At 45.1% G+C, this 21166-nt stretch overlaps 1 protein-coding gene across 3 annotated transcripts in view; it reads left to right on the top strand.

Moving 5' to 3' along the window:
• LOC144941090 (multiple PDZ domain protein-like) overlaps nt 1-21166 on the top strand; it is a 171612-nt gene that overhangs the window by 25454 nt on the left and 124992 nt on the right. For all 3 annotated transcript variants that reach the window (XM_078867554.1, XM_078867553.1, XM_078867555.1), the window contains exons 12-17: nt 663-870; nt 1632-1717; nt 12370-12462; nt 16082-16361; nt 16946-17097; nt 19470-19554. In XM_078867554.1, coding sequence (XP_078723680.1) covers nt 663-870; nt 1632-1717; nt 12370-12462; nt 16082-16361; nt 16946-17097; nt 19470-19554 — 904 coding nt within the window. The remainder of the gene's footprint in view (nt 1-662; nt 871-1631; nt 1718-12369; nt 12463-16081; nt 16362-16945; nt 17098-19469; nt 19555-21166) is intronic.

Genomic DNA, 21166 nt, shown 5'->3' with positions numbered 1-21166 from the left:
TATATATCGGAACCAATCCCGCCACCCCCACCCCCCTCCTCTTCATCTAGTAGTGGATTGACCAAATAAGCTCCATGATCCGCACGGCATCATCCCCACACCTTGCTGGTCATGGGGGTTGTGGCCATACCTCCCCACACTTATTTAATATTTATAGAGCACCTTTGTTCGAGGTGCTTAACATAGTAACAAAAAAACGGTATAATAAATTAATGATTTAGACGGGAGCGGCATGCAAGGACCGTGATAGAGGGTGCGTAGGGGTTACGAAAGGGCAGGGGAGGGACGGGAATAAGTGGTCGGTGCGAGCTGGTGAAGGCGGTGGGGGAGAATGGACGTGGGCACTTAGAAGTACAGGCCATGAACAGATTTGGCAGCACTGCCCTTTTGCTGCCCACATGTTATCTCTGCAGCTGCCTCTATCAACCCGTTTACTGCGTGGCGGTCGCCAATCCAGGCGCTATCCAGGCTCAAACCTGCTCAGCTTCTGAGATCTGATGAGACGGGGTGCATTTTGGGGGATTAAATCGTAGGCCTAGCACATTTCCTATTACGATGATCTTGACATTTTGCCTGCGAGCTTGCCGAACTTGTTGAACCGACCACTCGGAATCGCCACTTGCGCGGAAACGGTCCAAAAATAATATGTGGTGTGCGGCCAGGTGGACGGCATATTCATCGGGGCGCTGAGCAACACGGATGCCCTTGGTCTTCTTTGCTCCACGGGACGCACAGTATGCCTGTCTCTGGTGAAGAGTCGCGCGAGCGAGCGTGACGCAAGAGTCACGCGAACATCCCCGACATCCGCCGCGCCCGTCGCCACCTCTCCCGCTAAGCGGGGAACGCACACAGGCGACCAATCCTCCGTGGGTGAGCAGTGTTTCCTGGCTTTAAGAGCACACCGTAAATACCTGCAACGATGCACATTGACCTCCCCACTTGCTTTTATTGGGGCAACCCGCGCCGCCATCAGGAGGGTGTGCACGCCGCACAGCTGGGAGACACGGTAGACATAAATGTGAGAGTGCAGCGTTTGGAGTTGCCTGGGTGGCTTGGAGGTGAAGAGAGCGCTGGGCTGCAACCGCAAACAATCCTGGGTTCGAAGCCATCCACGGCCACCTGTGATTAAACCAAGCTCTAAAGTGTTATTGAGTTAGCGGTCTCAGACTGGTCATCATTGACTGCAAAAACACAATCCGTTGCGTTTAATTTGGTTCCGCACTCAATTTGGCTCCATTCTAGCTGTACGAGTTAAAAAAAATGTGCGTTTTACTGGGACAAACATTGGTGTAGGCGGCAGGGTGGGTGGGAAAGGGCTGCCCCGTATTGTGTGGACCAGAGGTCACATGGCGCTATGACATCGCGCAGGCTGAAACAAGTGCACAGCTTTCAGTCTGACGAGCTTCTCATCGTTTTGTAAATAGTGCTCAGAAATCATTTTTTTATTTAATGACTGGAAATGTAATTCACGGGTTACCTTTCATTTCCTGCATGAGCCCACACTGCTCTCAGAAGTTCTGACTTGGCCAATGCAGTTATGGCGTTTTGCTGTCACTATTTAGCTGTATTTGTACAACAAATAATTTGGTTGTGCTGTTTTATTTTAAACGAGTATATGTCATCATCTGCAGGACAAATTACGGAGGAGGAAGCGATGGCCTTGCTCCGGAGTTACGATTCAGACGCTCCGCAGAGCCAGCTCGCGCTCAACACCGAGGTAAGGGCCAATTTGTTGTTCCTTAGTATGTACTGTATGTTGAACTTCTTTCGCACCGTACGTAGCCAACCATGCTAAGCGGAGGTTGCGGTGAAAGGTGAAAGGACAACAAACTAAACATAAAAACGCAGTTCTAAAGAAATTAGTTTTCAATCTAGATTTAAAAGCGCGTAACTCCAGAGATTTACTAATCAGTCATTGGCCGACTTGAAGAAGTCATTGTAGTTATCCATCGTCGATCTACTGCCAGATTGAAGTCTTCACCATCTCCCATGGACCTGCGATGTCACAATCCGTCTCGTACCGGCACACAAGATGATTTCTTTGCACCTCCTCCACAGTGGATATGCCCTCTTGGACATTATCCATCCACTCCGTAATTTGTCGTGACCATTGGTGTGTCCTGCCCAAGCCCACTTACTTTTCTTAACTGTCGATATGCTGTTGTCTCAGCTGTATTCTCCAATATGTTTTTTGTTTCCTAATCCATGTGGTCCTTTTACTGTTGCTGAGTGCAATCCCAAGCATGCGCCTCTCCACACTTCTCTGTCCATTTTCCTGCTTTAACTCCGTTTCCTTTGTCAGTGACCCGTCTTTCTAATTAATATAAAAATAGTGGGCACATGTGCACCAGCGGGATCAGGAGTGGGTTGGATTGAGACATTGCAAGACGGTAACAGATGTATGTATGTTGAACGTCTTTCGCACCGTACGTCGCCAACCGTGCTAATCGCTGTTGGAAGTGGTTCGACAACAAACGAAACACAAACGCAGCTCTCAAGAAATGAGTTTTTAATTTAGATTGAAAAGTGCATAGCTCCAGTGGCTTCCTAATATCGGAAGGAAGAACTTTCCAGACTGCAGCAGAAGCGTGTCTGAAAGTGCGCGATGCAGTGCCCGTCTTTGTTCGATGGCCAGCCAAAAGCCGCTGCTGTTAGGATGACCGGCGTTTGCGTGATGGTTGATGCTCCTTGCCGAGATTGTGGCTCTCATTTGTGGCAAGCACTTTGTGATGAAAGATGGTGACAGCCCGAGGAGGTGTTCTTCTGGCATTATTCAGACCATGACTAATGATGATGAATGTTCAGGGAATCGTTATTTCTGTAATGTACAATTGGTGACTTGCCCCCCAAGTCTTGCAGTCTCACCAGCTGGTACTCCTGTAGCTGACCCAAGACGGATGATGGGTTCAGTGGATCCCGGCCATGCTTTGAAAATGTGCCGTCGCGAAAACTATTGCTTTAAACGCCACCGCTATATTGGATATGTAAAGGTTTTTTTGGTGAGTCCACTGCTGTATGAGGCCCTCCCCAAGTCATTTGGATCGTGGGGGTTACTTTAAAATACTTCACCACTCTGGTCTGTTAATCAGTGGATGCGGGAAAGCTCAGACGTGGCAGAGTATCGAAGCACAAATACGTTGGTCGATTTCTGCTGCCCAGAATGTAGCACAGCGCCACGGACGCTTAACGACAACCTGGCATGCGTTAGTGGTCACCCAGCCAAGCGCGCTAACAAGGCTCAACTCCGCTCAGCTTCAGATCGGGTGCATTCTGGGTGATTTTGTCATAGGCTACTGAACTATAAAAATAAGAAAACTACAATAATAATCTTGCAGTGCATTCTGTAAAGTCCATTTCGTGGATCGCTGCTCATCTCGTGTTCCACTGTTACTGAAAAACCAAGCACCAAAAGTTGCGTGGAAAAACAATAAAATCATCATACACAACGAAGCACAACAACGGATATTCAGTGCAGACTGTTCTTGTTAATCTGTGTACGGCCTGCCCCGGCCAAATGGGTTTTGTATGCAAATCGAGTGCGGGTTAAGGGGCTGAACAGGAGAGCGGGGACGTTCGCAATTCCACCCGTTGAGTTCCAGCTTTAATATCGTCTCAGCGTGGCGTACAATCGCCTGGAGAAAATCAGACCCCCCCCCCACCCTCTCCCTGTGCCTTTGCCGACACATTGTCTGTAATTACGGCAGGGCAAAATTAAATATACTTTATTCCACTCGGCACTCGGCGCTTCTCTAGCTTCGGGCAGTCAGAGTTAATAATGACTGAAGCCCAAGACTAATGATTTAGGCCTAATGAGCTAAGCCCACGTGTGTAATTACAAAAAGATGGCAAGCGCCGCAATTGAGGAGAGGAAACATCCTTTTTGTTTAGTTTTTTTCTTTCCCCCACCATCTCATCTGCACGTACCGCTTGGGGGGGGGGGGCAGCCACTTTACACGTTTCAAACGTGACTAACCAGCTCCTTAATCATTTTCTTTCGTTTATTTTTAACTGTTTGTAAGTGCACTCGTGCCCAAAGCCAAGCGCCGTCTTCCTTTTAGCCTGCAGAGTGTGCCGGGGAAATTGTGATTAGTTGAACATCTCGTCGTTAACCCGTTTCCCCGTTCCAAGACGTCTGCACGTTGCAGGGTGGGTGTCCCGTTCACCGCTGAATTTCTGAACGTGCAAGCGGTTAGCGTTTGATTTTATTTAGAGAGGTGTAGCGTCGCTGTTTTTAAAGACATTGTACATAATACAGGTTTTTTGGGTTAGATCGCGTTAATATATGAATGTGTCGTTAAACCCGCCACCAGCCCACGCAGCCAATTAGTTAGGTTTGTCACGTAAACAGAACGTACCCAATTCGTCACTAGTACAGCACACCGGTAAGTTGGAGAGCCAAACCACAACATTTACAATCTGAGTACGACGTTTCGCCAGTAATTACAGCTAGCTTCATCAGGCGACAGCCAGATTAGTGACAACCGCAGCGACACGATCGCGCTCTACGACAGCTGGCTCCAAACTATGCCACATATGTCCCGCCGCATGGCCTTTTACTTCCGATCCGGTTGCGATGATGTACACCAACGTCATCGCAACGGGAAAGGTTTAAGACCCCACAAATTGTACAGGAGAGGGGATGGTGGTGGCCAACACCGCACGGTCACCTTAGGTTCTCCAATGCCGATATTGACCGAGAATAGTCAACACGCCTTTCCAACACACCATAGAGAAATTGCAAATATCCCATTGACATTCTTCGTCTAAATCCAATGCTTCCAAAAGAGTTGGATGTATTTTAATGACCGATTGTGCCATTTTTAATGGTCGTGGTTTAACTGTGAAACAGAACTGTGATTACAATATACTTAATATATTTTGACCCGGAGACACGCAAATAGTTTTAAATAAAACCAAATACAGCGTCATTCTTTGCCCAGGTTCCAATGTTAAGTGCAGCATCTTGAGATGTTGCTCCATTTCGACTTTGTGAATCCAAATTGTTGCCATAGCGGTGCGCTTTGCAATTGGCAACCCTGAGCTCGATGACAGTGCAGGTGGCTGGAAAGAATACAAAGGGTGCTTTAATGCAGGCTTACATGAAACGGCATTCGCTGGGGTTTGTGTAGTGCATCACAGGGCCAGCTTTCTAAGAAAGGGTAAAATGTTAAATTGCGATGAGCCAGCTCCGTCTAAGGCCATGAATCATGGGCTGCACAGTCTGCAATTTCGTTTGGATATATCTGCTGGTCCGTTGAGTTGATCCAGATGACCTCTGTGTACCGCTTCTCCCCGAGTTTCATGAGTAGCAGCAGGAAAGTCACTGGGCTATTCCACTGCTCGTTTGACCACACTTCAGCTCAAGTCGCTCGTGAAATTTGCCCGCACCTCCGATTTTCAGTTGGCTACATATGGTGTGAAACAAATTCAAACACATCTTCTTGGTTCTTTCGGTAAAGTCACGTAGAAGGGAAGTAATAAAATATTTTATTATTTTATTATGTTTTATTTTTATTATTGTATTACTTCCCTTCTACGTGACTTTACCGAAAGAACCAAGAAGATGAATCCCTGCAGTCACGAAAGCTTTAAATCGAAGTTCAACACACATACGAAAATTTGACTATCTATAATTTAAAGCTTTCGTGACTGCAAGGATTCATCTCCCATAAATATGCTAAATTCCTCTTGATATGCAAATGATTTTGTCAAGGTGCTCTTCTTCCACCCCTCCAACCCAGCTTAAATATACGCTCCAAGCTTGGTGGTGTTTCATTCTTCACCTGAGGACGGCTGCTTGCGTTGTGGCCGAAACGTCGTGAGAATTATTTTATTATGTTTTATTTTTATTATTTTATTGCTTCCCTTCTACGTGACTTTACCGAAAGAACCAAGAAGTTGACTATCTCTGTCGCTTGAGTTCTTTACCCTGGTTTAAACAAATAAACTTGACTCAATGGTCAGTGCAGGTTGGTGAAGACATGGACCAGTTTGGATATTACTCGTTACCAACGTTAGCCGTGGCCGGATATCGAATGTGAATTACCCAGTGCATAGTACGGTGTGTTAATCGCTGCACCACCACTCCCCCTATAGTATGTTATTTGTTATATTAAAGTCCTAATCAACATATTCCCTTGGCCAAACAAGTAGTATGGCTGTGCTAATCTCTACTTTTAGCTTTTTCATTATTTAATTCGAATTGTGCTTTTGGCATCTTGGCATGAGACACGTCCAATTGCAGCTCTAAAAACGGGCACACCATTTATAAACCTTTTAAAGATTGATGTATGTCAATCAAACCTACATTCTAAATTGTTGTCGGTGGAATATGCCAAATTAAGTGAATAACTCACTTTTATTGCGGGTTCTTTGTGTGTACAGTCATTGATGGATAGGCTCAGGGTTTCTCACTGCTGCACTTGAAAGCTTAGTTCCATCATGTGTGGCTGTGTAACTTCGATGCAAACCAAGGATCTCAGCCTTGATGGCTCAATACTCTTCACAGGGCCACTTTTCCACGGAAGGCAGAATAACTATTTGTGGACGTTTTAACATTCCCATGGTTGGAGACGATTTTGTTCTTATGACAACTACTGCTAACTTTCCACCAAGTGGTATCTATTTGAGTGATGCTGGAGGGATGATAGGTTGAGTCAACCCCTGACTGGCGTGGAGTGGGACGGGGTGACATGGCCTAGCAGTAGCGCATTGGCCCCCTGTTGTAGAGGTTCACGGTTAAATTCCTGCGGCCGCCCTGATTATTACTGCGTGTGTAATCACCTTAATAGTATGCTGCTGCACAGTGGACGTTAAAGACTCCGTTAAGTCATTCGCAAGAGTAGGCCATTGTGTATCGGTGTCCTAGTCTAATTTACCCACAAAGTACCCATTTGTGGGACGATGATACGTCGCAATTATCGCCCCCCTACTGGCAGACGAATGCCCCAAGTCACTCTTGCAAATTAGACTATCCTAGTATGTTGATTTAAATATGCAAACTTGAACTTGAAACTTAAAACTCTCATTGTTAGTCGAGACATCTAACCACAGCACCACCTTGCTGGATAACATATTAAATATTTTTCGGATTATAAGACTCTCCGGAAAATAACACGCACCCCAAAATGATGCCCAATGTCAAAAGGATATACAAATCTGGTCTCGCATATACAACACGTACCTAACAGTATATAAGACCAACCCCCAAACTTTGCTTTAAAATACAGGTGACACAAAATGTCTCCTCTAATCTGGAGAATACGCTATCAGTGGGAGAGAAATAAAAATCAATTAATCTAAAACCAGTGCATCGATAGGTCGATCCAACATAAAAACCTCACTGGACCTCCTGCAGGCACGATGCAGCTAAATCCAGCCGTTCCTGTCAATCGCGCAAATGATTCACATCCGTTACTACGTGTGCATCTATGGGAATAGCCGCCCGACACGCGTCATCGTTACAGTGCGCGTCAGCGGGAGGCCCCGTAGCACCGAGTGATGCGTGCCGTGAAAGCTTCTTAGGCATTAAGCGGGTGGCGCCACTCTTGAACCGCGAGGCCACAGATTATAACCATGCCTCGTCCTCACAGGATTTTGGCTTGGAAGCTGATTATTTCACCGGTGTGCCACTCGTACCGAAGAGCCTACGGTTGAAGGTGTGTGGCGATGTGCAGATTTGTATTCAACCATGGTCAATTCACTGCTGGATGAGGGGCTACCCAAGTCGCCGCCGTCTCTCGCCACCCCGCGATGCAGCAGTGCAGAATAGTGACTTTAAATGGATTCTCACACTGGACGTATGTGCATCGAACGACTCGTGTGAGGATCAATTACGATTTATGTAAATTATATCGGCGACTTGAGTTCAATTGCCTGCCACGGCCAACATCAGTTGCGAGTGTAATCTAAACTGATGCTGGGCACAACCTTCACCAATGTGCACAAGCAAACCCCTATGACAAAAATACTGTCCTATAAACAATACATTTACGATTGTATAATATTATACTATATGATGGTATGCACGACGCGATATTGTACCGTTCTATTTATTCACACTGCTGGATGACGACCTGCCATGTGACGAACAATCTTTCCAGGGCATTTAAAGCGTATCAGAATCAGAATATGTATTAACTAGTCTTTTGCCCGTCCAAGGACGGGTGTATTGCAGTAAATCTAAAACTTGCAAATAAATAGCAGACCGCCACGTGATATTCATTGCATCCATTCTTGTGCAATTTGTAAGGGCGCGGTGACACAGACTTATTTCATTTTAAGGTTATAATCCCTTGTTCATCATGACGTCCTTTTTACTTAGATGTCTCAACAACAGCGTTACGGAGATCGCGTGACGTGAGGGTTCTGCCTTTGTAGTGAGGGTTGTGAGTTGACGCCGAGGAGGGGGAGGAGGCGCCTCGGCCCCCCATGTGGAGTGACGTCAGCCACTAATTATTATGAATGGGGGGGGGGGGGGCGTGTCCATTTGGAGGACGTCACCTTATAATGATTATTACTGAGGGGGGCTGTTCGATGTGGAGTGACGTCACCTGCTTATGATTAGTAATGAGGAGGGGGGGGTCCATGTGGAGGACGTAACCTGTTAATCTTTATTGAGGGGGGCTGGTCGACGTGGAGTGACATCACAAGCGATGCACACAGGAATTCTTGGCTCATTGTAGTAGGTAATAATGATGGGGGGGGGGGGCTCATGATTATTAATGAGGGGGGCTGTTCAATGTTGAGTGACATCACCCGCTCATGATTATTAATGAGGAGGGGTCGGAGGGTGTCCATTTGGAGGACGTCAACTGCTCATGATTATTAATGAGGGGGGCTGGTCGATGTGGAGTGACGTCACGTGCGTTAAGGACAGTCCTGGGTGATTATAGTAGGTATACTGGAGGAATCAGATGAGCCATGAAGCTCTTTTTCACAGATGTCCAGTCGGGGCGAGTAAGAACGTTACAGCAACAAACAATACAAAAACTTGACAGGAGTGCAAAGTACAGGAAAGGGTTACACATCAGCCAAATATAAATTTCTCCTGATGCTGATTGAACGTTTGTAATGTATCTGGGAGAAAAAGCACAAAAACAGTTAGAGAATATAATAATAGCAGTAATACAATTTACGTTCTTCTGGACAAAACTAAATAAGTTGCCACTAATCTAATATAGCACGTTAAGACCACCTTGGCCTGACAAATGATGCAATCAATTTCCTTTAGCCAGGACTATTGATTTAGATTTATATATTTATTAACTCGTTCCACCAGGCGCAATTAGTGTTTTCAAGCTCTGGCCTTGCCTGCAAAGAGCGCATTCAAAACGGTCATACAGCTGGAAATCACAGACTTTTGGATTCACCAATTAAATACCCTAACCCAATCCATCCGCTCTTAGAGCCAGTGGAGCCATTGCAACATGTTCAGTGGCATCACATGAAAAGCCATCGTGTGCGCCAGGCCTTGCTGCTCATCTGCTTGCTCTATAACATTATAGATAGATATTCTTAGGTTTTTTCGGTAAAGTCACGTAGGTAAAAAATTTAAATTAATAAAAGTAAAATAAAAATTGAATAAAAATCACGACGTTTCGGAGGCAACACAAGCTTCCGTCTTCAGGTGGAACCGTCACAGCACGATAGCTGTATCAAGTGAGAGAAATTCCAAGAAATCAGTCCTTGTATATATACTGGTTGAGGGTGGGAGGAGCCATGGTAGGCCCTGCATATTATTTTTGTTCGGTTCGGTATAGATTGATGCCTACTCAAGCCCATTGCCATCTCTCACAGACCTACGGTGCCACAATTTGTTTAACTCCTTGCATTCGAGTGGTTTTCATCGTTCCACCGAATTGGTGGACACGGTCGCACACTTAACACCTGTATTTAAGCCACAAGAGGGTAAATCCTTTTTTTTATCATTCAATGTAAATTTGTCCGTATCGACTCTTATCAAAATCTCTGGGTTGTTTCAATGCATCGCTCTGTGAGGTGCATTCTCCATTTGTAAGACAGGCAAACGAGCTGCCATCTCTTGCTCTGAAGATGGGTAACCATCTTCAACATTTGGCTTATTTGTTTCTGTTTATGAGGCCGTGTTCACGACACCGGTTTATTTGATGATAAAATAAGACGTTTATTTATTGAGCCAACCACCATCGGTGGGACTTTCCAATGTCATAGAGATTGGAAAATCCATTTTGTTTGTTAAATTAGAGCAGTGGAGTAGAGGGGGGGGCCGCACTTTGCACACTATACGATGAGCTTGGCAACGTGAGTTTGATTCCTGGCCATGGCGAGTGATATCTGAACCAGTCGTGGGCCCCCCACCCTCCTTAACTCGCGTGTGCTGACGAGCGTGGTCAAGTATGGCCAAGCAACCCCCACGACTCTTTGGTTCTTTCGGTAAAGCCACGTAGGTGAAAATAATTCTAGATTTGAAGCTTTCGTGACTGCAAGCATTCATATTCTTAGGTTTTTTCGGTAAAGTCACATAGGTGAATTTTTTTTAAAAATTAATAAAAGTAAAATAAAATAAAAATTACAACGTTTCGGAAGCAACACAAGCCTCCGTCTTCAGGTGGAACAGTCACAGCACGATAGCTTTTATTAATTTTCAAAAAATTTTTTACCTACGTGACTTTACCGAAAAAACCTAAGAAAAGGTGAAAATAAATTTAAAATAACTAAATCATGACGTTTCACCTGATGACGGAAGCTTGTGTTGCCTCCGAAAGGTCGTGATTTAGTTAATTTTTATTTTATTTTCACCTACGTGACTTTACCGAAAGAACCAAAGAGTATGGATCCTTGCAGTCACGAAAACTTCAAATCTAGAATTAGAACCCCCAAGACAGACTAGATCTGGGGAGGTCTTGAACCCAGCAGTGGTTTTACTAAGGGGCTGTAAATGAGTCATAAGTAATTAATATACTGAACTCTACGTATGGTAAATGACACTTCATACAACATTGTACAGACATGCTGGGGTTGTAAAGCGCGTAGTCTTCTGCACGAAATACTTTTCATATCCACTGAACCGAAATGGCATCCAAAATAATGGAACTAATCTGCTTTCCATTAACATTCAGCTGAATGGACTGCCACATGACTCGTGTATTGTAATCGTATATTGACTTTATCGGATATTTGAAATGGCAGTGCACAGGGAATTCTAAGATGAACTCTTTATTGCTTAGTGGGGAATTGTGAGGCACATAGACATGAGCCACAGCTTTATTATTTATATTATGATTCACGGTCTCGTATTTGACCTTCGGGTTGATGAACGTCGAGATAATTCCACCCAGTAAACGACGTATTCCCGTGTGAATGACATATTGCCCATAATTAACGCATTGAATAGGTGTCACTCTGCGTGTGTTTTACGTTGAGGGGGCAAAGCCGGGATTCGTTTATAAGTGGGCGCTGAGCGATTAGCACACCTCCGCTAGGCGCCACGCCGACGAGATGTTGACTACCTCACCGGGGATACAGGAGGTCGTGAATTCAATTCCTACCTTTGATGCCTATATATTTGGAGTTTGCATGGTCCTCCCAGTGGTCGCGTGGATTTTTCGTTTTTTTCCCTCCACATTTAGCAACATGCGTTTAAGAGTTTTTGGCTGCTCTCCATTTCCACGTGATAAGCCACTTCGTTTGAGCTTTACTTTGGTGCCAGGTCACTTCTGAACAAGAGTAATGTAGCTCAGTGGGCCTTACCTGGTAAAATTAAATAATAGTATCGTAGTATATTCCGGCAGACCTGCTTCGATCCCGAGTCGCACACGTCGCGTTAAACGAGCAATGAATCCAATTTGCGTTTCGCCGTTGTGCATTTTACATTCCTGTGACCAATGCGACTAGAATTTGGAAGCCATTCAGGCCTGAGCCTGGATAGAGTTTGGATTGGTGACCACCATCCATATAAGGTGTTATATAGGTGTTGTGTGATGTGTGGCAGAGGACACTGAATCACAATCTGTTGTCATACTTTTCCTATGTTCCCACATCAATGCACAGCCAGGAATCGTCCCCAGTTTGATTCCTGGCTGTGACTGAGAATCACTGGTGAGCAGTATCTCCACTGTTACCAAACAGCATTGACCAACGCGGTGAAATATGGTCAAAAAACCCCCACGATTCAGGTAGACCCTCATCCAGCAGTGGATTGTCAGGGGGCGGCACATGTACACCTGGTACGGTGCGTCATCAACAGTGAGGACGTGCAAGTGGTCCGCACCTACGTAACGCTGGTGTGCTTGTGCGCAACAGGTGCTCGCTAACAGTGCTGGCGCCAACGGTCTTACCAGAGTAAATGGGGCGACGTCTTATTGTCGTTGTGTGTCGTGTGCGATGAAGCCTGATCCACTGGGGCCCGAGGTGCTCGTGGATGAACAGGAGACGACCGTGGTGGAAACTCGGGGAGCTGATGCTGCTGCCACACCTCCACCGGTACGCCCCGTTTGCCCCTGTGTACATTTCACCCGAATACATAAATTCATGCACGGGGGTGATGCTGCCACCGTTGCAACGGTCTGCACGCTGTGCTTGAAACCCAGAGGTCACAGCTTCGATTTGGTCTCTCAGTGCGGCAGGTTAAAACAGGAGGGCAAGTTTCTTCCCTCTACCTTTCCTATACTTTGCACTGCGATGCAGTTTTGTCTGTTGTTTGTTGTTGTAACGTTCTAACCCACCCCGACTGGACATCTGTGGAAAAGAGCTTTATGGTTCATTGGATTCCTCCTGCAGTATAAATAAATATTCTGATTCTTAAATAACCCTCCCCCCCCCCTCCCCATCTCTGTTCACCCTCCAGTTTATTTGGGTTCACCGCAATCGTTCAATCGGCAGGTCACGTGTTTTGGGATAACCCGTGGGTCCTCGTGTGTTTTTTTTTCTTTTTCAAAACGTATGGCCAGCTTGGAAGAGTAGGCCATGAATACCCACGAAGAGGGGCTGTCTGGAGAGCTCCCTGCAGTGGAGGCCAATCCGCCAGCAGTGGCGCGAGCAAGCAATTGCAGGGCTGCACCTTTACCCTTTTACCGTTTTACATAAATTTTATATTTCGTCGTCATCAGCAGTAATTGACTTGTAAAGGTTACCATCATATTGGATCTTCCCTCTGGCACAGAATCTCGGAGCGCATTCGTTCATTCAAGAATAAATGAGGTTTTTAAAATGAAAGGTACCGATGCAAAAATGCAATTTACAATCGAGCTAATCCATCACCGTGTTAATCTTGACAGATCAGTTTAAAATCCGAAGAGGACTTCAACTATGAAGTGTAACATATGGATGATTAAAGTAAAGAGGAATATTTGGCCTTTACGTATACTATTGTAAGAATGGCCAAATTAAAGAAATGGGTCTTCAAATTAATACAGGATATGCATATATTAAAATGTATCACGTAAGGAGTGACCCATTATAGCATGTATTTAATTCATCATCTTCAGCCATGCTCAATTCACTCCTGATTAAAGGCCTCCCCAATCTGTTATTATCTCTCACGGTCCTTTTATACGACAATCCGTCTGGCATCTGTGCCACGAGCTGATATTATCGCTCCATCTCTGAGGTTGGCGTCCTCTCGGCTGTTCGTCTCGACCAAACACCTTCATCCCTTCCAGCACCATGTCCTGCCCAAGTCCACTTTTCTTAACAGTAAACACGTTCTCTCTAACTTCTGCACGCTCTCTAATCCACGTGCTCCTCGTTTCAGTGTCATTTAAAACATGCACCTCTCCATGCGTCTAGTTGCCGAGGTATCTCACGGTTCATTTCAAGCAGTGTGTGACAGCTCCGATTAACACGGGTGGCTACATACGGTGCGAAATAAGTTCTACATACATACATACTTTTTAATACTCCAGGAGACTTGAACCCATGTGGCTTACGAGTTATAAGCTCGCTTAAATCTTCTGGGAATCCAGACATTCGTGGCCTGAATTAGAGCGTATTGCAGATGAGCAAGCGTCACTAAACCAAGTCCTTGGCAAGCAATCGCATTGCTGTGCTGCGTTAAATCACATGTCATTGATATCAAGTCTACCAGTTACACCTCCGATTGAATTTGCGTAAGACGAGGGATTGATTACTTCGTGTGATGTCGCCGAGTGGCTTGCGAGCTTTTCAGCCAAATCCTGTACTACGTCCGAACGTGCGCTTGAAAAAGTTGCCCATCCGCACGTGTGACAAGGCCTTGGTTCACAGCATCTCGGATAAGAGAAAAATCTTCGGTTTCAGGCTGGCATCGTTGAGTGCAACGGCGCGTTGGTAAAACATTTTAAATTATGGCATGTTAGCGGAGCCATCTGCTGGCTACTGCATGTGATGGGTTTATTTTTGCGACACCTTCACGTATTTATTTACTGTAAAATAAGTTACGTCCATGAAGAACCTTCTTTTGCTTGAGCTAAAAATATTTTTTTGAGCTCTTCGGCCATGTTTTGGATGCCGGTCTTAAAATATTTAGCTTCAGGCTTCCAGACACAGGGTGGATAATTAGTCAACTACCATTGTCAGATGTTATCAAATTAAATACTTATGATTAATATGGCCATTATTTCGAAAAAAACATTTATTCTCAAGATTCCTTTTCAAGAAGGTTTTAGATGTGTGAGGGTCTTATCTGGCTAATTTAATATTGAGTATTCTTGCCTTCGGGAGGAAGTGGCAATATCTGAAGAAATAACACATATACACACACATGGAGTGGGGTGGAGTGGTGGCGTAGTTGTTGTTGCAAGCTGGTCACCATGCTCGATTTCCAGCCATGGCTTACACCAGTGGCGAGTGATATCTAAACTGAACTGTCAGTATGTGTATTTATAAGCATTATAGATTGTAAAATGTCAATGATTAAATAGCTTATGTTTAAGTGAAATAAAAAAAAACCTAGTAAGTGATCGTTATATGTACTGGAAGTACAGCGGAACACAAAAACAATACAATCGTGAAATACAATGATGATATTTTGGGAAACTGATTTCGCAATAATCGCCATATCTTGATTTTTATTTATGCCTCACTAGTTCATGAAGCCTGTCCTTCGCCAGGCTAAAGTTTTCAATAAATATATTATTTTTTTTTAACAATTTTGTATCTACGATCAAACACTAATAACTACTCAAAAAATGTGTATTTTTCCACAAATTATTATGGAGCACTTAATACCGAGATTTGGGGACCTTAAAATAAAATATCTCGGATTTTCTGATTTTTCCTGTTGTTTGTGTCCTAAAAGCTACCTATGTACCACATTTCTATTTCTAACTCGTCGGGAAGTACTCTCGAGGTTTTTGAGACATACAGATTAAGGTCTTTATTTATATAGATGGTGATAAAATATTATCCTGGCAACCATGGCAATCCCAGATCGTTCCAGACAAACAAATGTAAATCCTCAAATGTATGTGTACCTATACTCCTTGGTTCTTTCGGTAAAGTCACGTAGTTAGAAATAAAATAATATGAAACAAATCACGACGTTTCGATCGAAACAAATCACGACGTTTCAAATTACGACGTTGCAATTGACCTTCATAGGTGCTTGCTAACCGCACTTGCCCCAACAGTCTGTTTAAGCTATACAGGGGATCTTTGTCTTTGTGTATGTGTATGTACGCATTGAGGAGTTGTAGTATAGCGGTTAGCGCGCTGCGCTACGAACGCGGTGATCTTAGTTCGATTCCCACTCACGGCTATCACCACCAGTGATGATTATTTGAACCAGTCCTGGGTCTCCCCTAGGTCGACTCGGCCTCAAACGCAGTCGGGCGCAGTGCTGGCCCCACCTCCCACCTTGGATACTGTGCCGGTCTTCATAGGTGCTACTCGCTCACAGCACTTGTCCCAAATGTATCTTACTTGATACAGCTATCGTGCTGTGACGGTTCCACCTGAAGACGGAGGCTTGTGTTGCCTCCGAAACGTCGTGGTGATTTTTTTTACTTTTATTAATTTAAATTTAATTTTTTTTTACCTACGTGACTTTACCGAAAAAAAACCTAAGAATACTTGTCCCAAAAGTCTGTGGAGGCTATATGGGAGATCTTTGTCTTTTGTGCAGCCAGTGGAACTATCGGCGGACGAGCCGCGGCTTCGCAAGAACGAGCCCCTCCTCACCTGGACCGCCTACGGGGTGGTCGCCAGGGTCACGACGCAGGCCAGCGGCGGCGACGCGGCTTCGCCCGTCGGGGCCGGCGGCAACCAATCGGCGGGGTTGGTGACGGGACCGGGGCAGGAAGGGGGCGGGGCCGAGCTGGAGATGCCCGTCGATGACGACGACGACGACTTTATGGAACCGGCGATCTACGACAGAACGCAGAGCCTCATCCCCCAGTTTGCAGGTTCTTGCTGGCGGCTTTTGCAAGGATTTTCTAGAAATAAATATAATGCTTCCCAACTAAAGTTTAGAGTGTTTATGTGTTCGCTCTGTCCATCTGTCCATTTGTAATTCCATACCGGAGGGGCAGTATAACTCTGGTAAAGATGATCCGGTATGAAACAGCCTCTAGAAAGGTCTCTGAGCGTCATTCTTCTTGCTCTTGGGGGGGGAACCCCCTGATGGCAGCGTGGCGCGGATGCGGCACACGGTCACTCGGCATCGGCCTGCACGTGGACATTCGTCTGCCAGTCGAGGGCGGCGATTACTTCGTAACATGCTCACCCGTCCCCGCCCCCGCCTGGACATCTGTGAAAAGAGCTTCATAGCGCATGGGATTCCTCCTGCAATAGGAACAAATATTTTGATTCCGACTGTGTAATCCCAATCGAGTATTTAAGTAATTTAGTGTTTGTTTTCGAATTTAATCCAGCAACCGTACCTCCGAGGTGCTGGGATCAACAGGTGTGTGCGCCACCGCGCCCGGCGGTTGTATTGGAGGCAGGTTCGCTGTAGGCGCCGCGCTTCCGTGTCTCCGTGCGTCCGCAGAGCGCCGGGTGCGTGCGCGCGATAATCACGAAGGGATGCCGGGGGCTCCCCAACCCCGGAGGCCGGCGGCGGTGTCACGGACGGAGGACGGCACGTCCAGCGACGAGGAGGTCAACCTGGACGACTTCCTGAGCCGAGCGAGGAGCTCGCAGGTCCGCCCGCGATCGCTTTCGGATTGCAGGGCTCACGCGCATGCACAGCCCAAGTGATTTGATGCAGTGTATTACAATCCTTCAGACCTATGTTAAACTCCTGGTTATGACCCACAACTGCAGAGCCAGCTGATATCTGAAGCCAAGTTGGACCTCTGTTAGGGTGACTCGGCCTACAATGAGTACTTATTGCAGTCTGTCAATGTAATCGAGCGGGCAAGTGAAAGTTTCTGTGTGTCTGTGGGCATCTGTAATTATCGGCACACTGTGCTTTCATTTTTTGGTTTAGTTCCAGATCACAACATATGTGACTTGTAGTATCTATACCTGTCATGGGTCTTCCCTAGCCTTAAATATCTACATGGTACATCATCAGCAGTAAGACAGGGAGACAGTGGCAATTGGGTATTTTTTGCTGCTCCATACCATGCTCTCATGTGCCATGCTGGCTTGATAGGTGTTCACGAACAGCAATTTACTCCTGCAGCTTTTCGGGTTAAAATGTGTTAAGGGTGGTTGCAGAGCACAGAAAAACGGACATAATAATAGGGGTTTTCCCCTTGTTTTCTGGCAACAAAACTGAAACCTTTTTACAAGGATTCATGTCTGCATTAACCACAATACTTGCAGTCAAAATGCAAACAAAAAACATACTATGATAATATATTATATTATGGTACTGGCAAAGGAGGTCTAATGAAGAACAACGAATGTTTGTCAGTCCACTCGTGGATTTAAACCACCCCGGACCATGGGGTGCAGCAGTGTGGAGATGTTAACTACCTCGCTTTATATACAGGAGGTCGTGAGTTCGATCCCTACCCCGACGCCTGCTGTATGTTTTCAACATCTAAAAACATGCTTTTGCAGTATTTGGTCGCTGTACATTTTCACTTGGTAAGCCACTTCGTTCAGCTATCATGTATGGCCAGGTTGCTTCTGAAAAAGAGCGACATAGCTCAGTGGGCCTTACCTGGTAATATAATTGTTTAGTTTTAATGTCTGTCACGGGGCTTGTTTGGCCAAACTTCACGCTTGTCAGGGTGGGTTGGCGGCGGGGTGGGTAACCAGGACCGGTTCAGATATCACTCGCCTCTGATGTTAGCTGTGGCCAGGAATTGAACTCGGGTTGATGAGCTACAGTCTTCTTCTTGGTTCTTTCGGTAAAGTCACGTAGAAGGGAAATAATAAAATAAAAAATTAAACATAATAAAATAATTCTCACAACGTTTCGGCCACAACGCAAGCAGCCGTCCTCAGGTGAGGAACAGGTCTGTCGGAAAGACAGCGTCTGAATGGGCACCACCAGGCTTGGCAGCGTATATTTAAGCTGGGTTGGAGGGGGGAACAGACCTGTTCTTCACCTGAGGACGGCTGCTTGCGTTGTGGCCGAAACGTCGTGAGAATTATTTTATTATGTTTTATTTTATTATTTCCCTTCTACGTGACTTTACCGAAAGAACCAAGAAGATGAATCCCTGCAGTCACGAAAGCTTTAAATCGAGAGCTACAGTCTATGAATATATCATGGGACCTTTTTGCCAGTATCAAAGTATAAAAAATAAGAGTAGGTTTTACCCTTTCTGGCAATAAAACTAGGTGTTAAGATGTTCAAACACCAAATAGAAACCTTTTACAAGGAATCAAGTCTGCATTAATCACACGTAATTGTGGTAAACATGCAAACAAACATGCTCTGATAATTTTCAGTTTCATTTATTTGGTATAGCCCTGTGAGCCATTCGGCTCTCGAATCGGGTGCAACCGCAACAAACAAAAAACAAAAACATGAACAAGAAAACATCTTAAAGTGACTATGTGACTATGCGCAAACAGAAAAATCCAAGAAAAACTCCAAAGTCTTCCAGAAAAAAATAATAATATGCATTGTCTTTGCAACTTGATTGGCCTTGACCAGAGACAGCCTTCTTCATGGCCTAGTCTCACCAGTGTTAGAACAGAAAACAACGCATATATACTTATCAGAGCATGTCTGTTTGCATGCATGTTCACCACACGTGTGTGTGGTTAATGCAGTATATGAATATATGAATCAAAGTAATAATCTAATGTTGAATTAATCTAATGTTCTCCAACAAGTTGCACTGGGGAGACGACAGTTGTGGGCTGTGTGTGTAGTGCTGGCCCCCACCACCCCATTGTGTTTCTAGTCTCAAAACGTGCCCGCTGACAGCGCTTGCTCCCCCATCCCACGTAGGCTAATGTGTGGATAGTCATCTTTGCCTCTTGTGTGTTAGCGGTGAGTTGCTGTGCGCGTCGCAACACTGGGTCTAATTATCCCCAGTGGGACAAAGGAAGGGGTGTCGTACAAAGCCTTGCTGCCGTGTTTCCCTCTGCACGTTGTCTCGTAGGAGGATTCTGTGGATGGAAGTGGTGCTGTGAAATTTACAGCCGGTGCCAGCCACAGCCCTCCCCACAGGAGCCCCCAGCAGCTTGGTATGTCTACACACAGCCTGCCTGCTTCATTGCACGACCGATACATTTGAACTATTTTTTTATTTTGCCAGGTAAGGCCCACAATGAGCTATTTAGCTCTTTTTCAGAAGTGAACTGGCCACAAATGATAGCTCGACTTAAGTCGCTTATCACGTGGAAATGTATTGCAGCCAAATACTCGAAACGCATGTTTCTAAAATGTGGAGGGAAAAACTGGAGGGCCCGGAGAAAAATCCACAAGACCACAGGGAGAGAGACACGCAAACTCCAAATATACAGCAGGCGGCAGGGTCTGGATCGAACCCACAACTTCCTGCATAACAGGCGAGGCAGTTAACATCTCGCCACCGCAGGACCCTTATATATAAAATCGAAATCCCCCTTCATGGTGGCAAACGCATGGAGCACGCGCCACCCTTTGCCCCGCCACCGTTCCATGAGTGCGAGTGGCCAGAGCACTGCACTATATGAACCCGTTGGGCCGAGTTTGATTCCCAGCCACAGATAACATCGTGGTCTATATTTGAACTTGTCTTGGGCCTCCCCCTAGGTCTACTCGGCCTTAAATGAGTATCTGGTGCTGCGTGTGAATATTAGCACGAGGGAGACAAAGGGGACTAAGCGTGATGCTGGCTACTTACCCCCTCGTATGCTGTGCCGGCCTTCATGGGTGTCCACTAACGACACTTGCCCCAACAGTATGTAACAGCCTACGTGGGGAATCGTATGTCTTTGAGCAAGGGCCAGATTGTTCATCATGCATCGTATTGATTGAAGTGATGTTGAGGATAATTTTCAGTGGATAGTTGAGCCTCCGAAAAATGATGCAGATCCTGAAAATAGGTTTGCTAATGTGAAATTGATCTTTTCCTGTGTATAATGCGTATCCATTATGAATGAATAAATGAAACTGGAAGGGCATTGGATCAATTAAATTCCATAATGCATGTTATATCAGAGCACTTCTGCTGTCATATGGTAGTGATATAGATTCTCAGAATTTTTAATTCCCACGTTAAATGCAATTGAGCATAATGCAATCAATGCGTAGTTATGTATTTAAATATCCTATATGTTTAAGTAGAAGCATTGGTGGTTTTGGCACATTTTTTTTATATTAACCATACGGGTAGTCCCACAAATTAGGCAACCTGACATGTGTCATTTCCTAATAAGACATGAGGTACGATTTTGATGGGAATTATAGTTTTGGAAAATGTGGTTTATTTATGGGTCAAATCAATGGATTGGCACCACCACCAACATCACAGCATGGATGGAAATCTACAGTTTCTTTGCGTACATCTGACACCGCATTATATTACGATGATTTTTTCCTTACCGAGAAAGGTGGACACATTCCATCTGAATTACAGCCCCAATTGATTGACTTGATTTGCCAAAGAGAAAAAAAAGTCACTTTATAATCATATTATTGGTGTCAGAAATGTTACTCCAAAATCATGGAACTGCCCTTGATGATAGTGACTACATTATAAGGTGCAACGTTAAGTAGAAATATCAATCCAGGAAAATAATATATACTTGAGAAACGTTTTGAAGTTGAGCCCTCTTGAAGTTTGACAGCAGCCCTTTTTGAAAACGTAAATCT

Source organism: Lampetra fluviatilis, chromosome 24 (assembly GCF_964198595.1).
Source record: "Lampetra fluviatilis chromosome 24, kcLamFluv1.1, whole genome shotgun sequence".
Lineage (NCBI taxonomy): Eukaryota > Metazoa > Chordata > Hyperoartia > Petromyzontiformes > Petromyzontidae > Lampetra > Lampetra fluviatilis.
Note: the sequence above shows the minus strand (reverse complement) of the source record. Positions and strands in the feature narration are given on the sequence as shown.